This window comes from Parus major, unplaced genomic scaffold, assembly GCF_001522545.3.
Source record: "Parus major isolate Abel unplaced genomic scaffold, Parus_major1.1 Scaffold686, whole genome shotgun sequence".
NCBI classification, from domain to species: Eukaryota; Metazoa; Chordata; class Aves; order Passeriformes; family Paridae; genus Parus; species Parus major.
Genome location: NW_015379570.1, coordinates 2,868 through 4,383, shown reverse-complemented (window position 1 = coordinate 4,383; position 1,516 = coordinate 2,868). Strand labels below are relative to the sequence as shown.

The following is a 1,516-nucleotide window of genomic DNA, read 5'->3' as shown; positions in this document are numbered from 1 at the left end:
TGGGATGAACTGGGCCATACTGGGAGACCCCCTGGCGGCTCCCCCCCCACCTCAAACCACCCCAAACTGGTTCATACCGGTCCAAACCACCCCAAACTGGTTCATACTGGTCCAAACCACCCCAAACTGGTTCATACTGGTCCAAACTGGGAGCTCACCTTGTCCGTGGGTTCGATGTCGATCTCGATCTCCTTTCCCGTCAGCGTCTGTGGGGGGCGCCATCATCCCACAATGCACCGCGCGCTCCCCTCACGCTCCCCGCGCCAAAAACCCGCCCAAAAAACCCCTCAAATCCGCCCTTTTCACCCCAAAATCCCCTCGCGCCTTCCCGCCAACACTCCGAGATGACGGAAAAGCCACGGATTTGCCCGAAATCCCCGTTTTTTACCCCAAAAAACCACCTTGACTTTGATGAGCATCGTGGCGGCAGCGGCGGCGCCTCAGGAGCCGCCAAACCGGAAGCGGAAGTGAGGACGCGGCCGCTGCGTCCTGGTTGCCCGCATTCAAAATGGCGGAGGGAGCGCTTCCGGTTTCTCAGCCAATCAGCGCGCTGCGCCCGCCTACTGCCCGCGCTCAAAATGGCGGGGTTTGTAGTTCTGAGAGCGCTTCCGGGTTCTGGACGCGCGCCATTGGTTGGAGGCGCTGTCAATCAAAAGCGACTCCCGCCCGCTCTCCCGTTTGGCGCGGGGGGAGCGGAAAAAAAAGCGGAAAAACCCCAAAAATGCCCTTTTTAACCCCAAATTTCGCTGTTTAAACGCTCCGTGACGTCACGGCCGACGTATCACCCCTCCCCAGCCGCGCCTGGCTGCGATTGGCCCCCAAAATCCCCTCCCGAAACCTCATTGGCTGCCCCGAGCCCCCCCCCCCCGCGTTCCAATGGTTTGCCCCATGCTAATGAGGGGGCGGAGCTTCCGCACTCACGGTAGGGGGAGAAGCGGAGTGGGCGGAGCCTGCGGCGGTGGGGGCGTGGCTTCACCCTGCATTATAACCGATTAATTAGCGCCCTAATTAGCATATTAATCACAATGCTGCCTTTGTGGGCGTGGCCACTCACATGGGCGTGGTCTTCCGAGCCGGGATGGGGCGTGGCACCGGCGCTGTGGGCGTGGCTTTGCATTAATTCCGTGCCTAATTTGCATACGGCTTTCCCGCCCTTTTTAAGCCCCGCCTACCCGGGTGGGCGTGGCCAACCTCGGCCAAATAGCGGCGCAGGATGGGGAGGGGGCGTGTCTTAAAGCCCGGGGGGGCGTGGCTTCGGCAGAGGGTGTCGAGCTGCGCCATATAAGGAAAAAGGGGCGGGGTTTAAGGGAAAGGGGCGGGGTTTAATGGGAAAAGGGGCGGGGTTTGTGAGGCCACGCCCCCTCGTCGGGCGGGACTCACCTGGGCCAGGTCGGGTGGGGGAAGGGCGCTCTCCAGGCGGAGCAAAAATTCCAGGAAAAGATTCCCGAGGGAATTCCGGAAACGCGGCCCGTACTCCTGGAATGGACTGGGATGGACTGGGAGGGACTGGGAGGGA

General features: G+C 61.5%; 1 protein-coding gene across 1 annotated transcript in view; it reads right to left on the bottom strand.

The window, feature by feature from the left end:
- LOC107199423 (NEDD8-like) overlaps nt 1-434 on the bottom strand; it is a 4,066-nt gene extending 3,632 nt beyond the window's left edge. Inside the window, exons 1-2 of the mRNA XM_033511788.1 lie at nt 402-434; nt 138-206 (exon numbers count right to left, since the gene is read on the bottom strand). Of these exons, the coding sequence (XP_033367679.1) occupies nt 138-206; nt 402-419 (87 nt within the window). The 5' untranslated portion in view covers nt 420-434. The remainder of the gene's footprint in view (nt 1-137; nt 207-401) is intronic.
- Nucleotides 435-1,516: the final 1,082 nt, after the last annotated feature.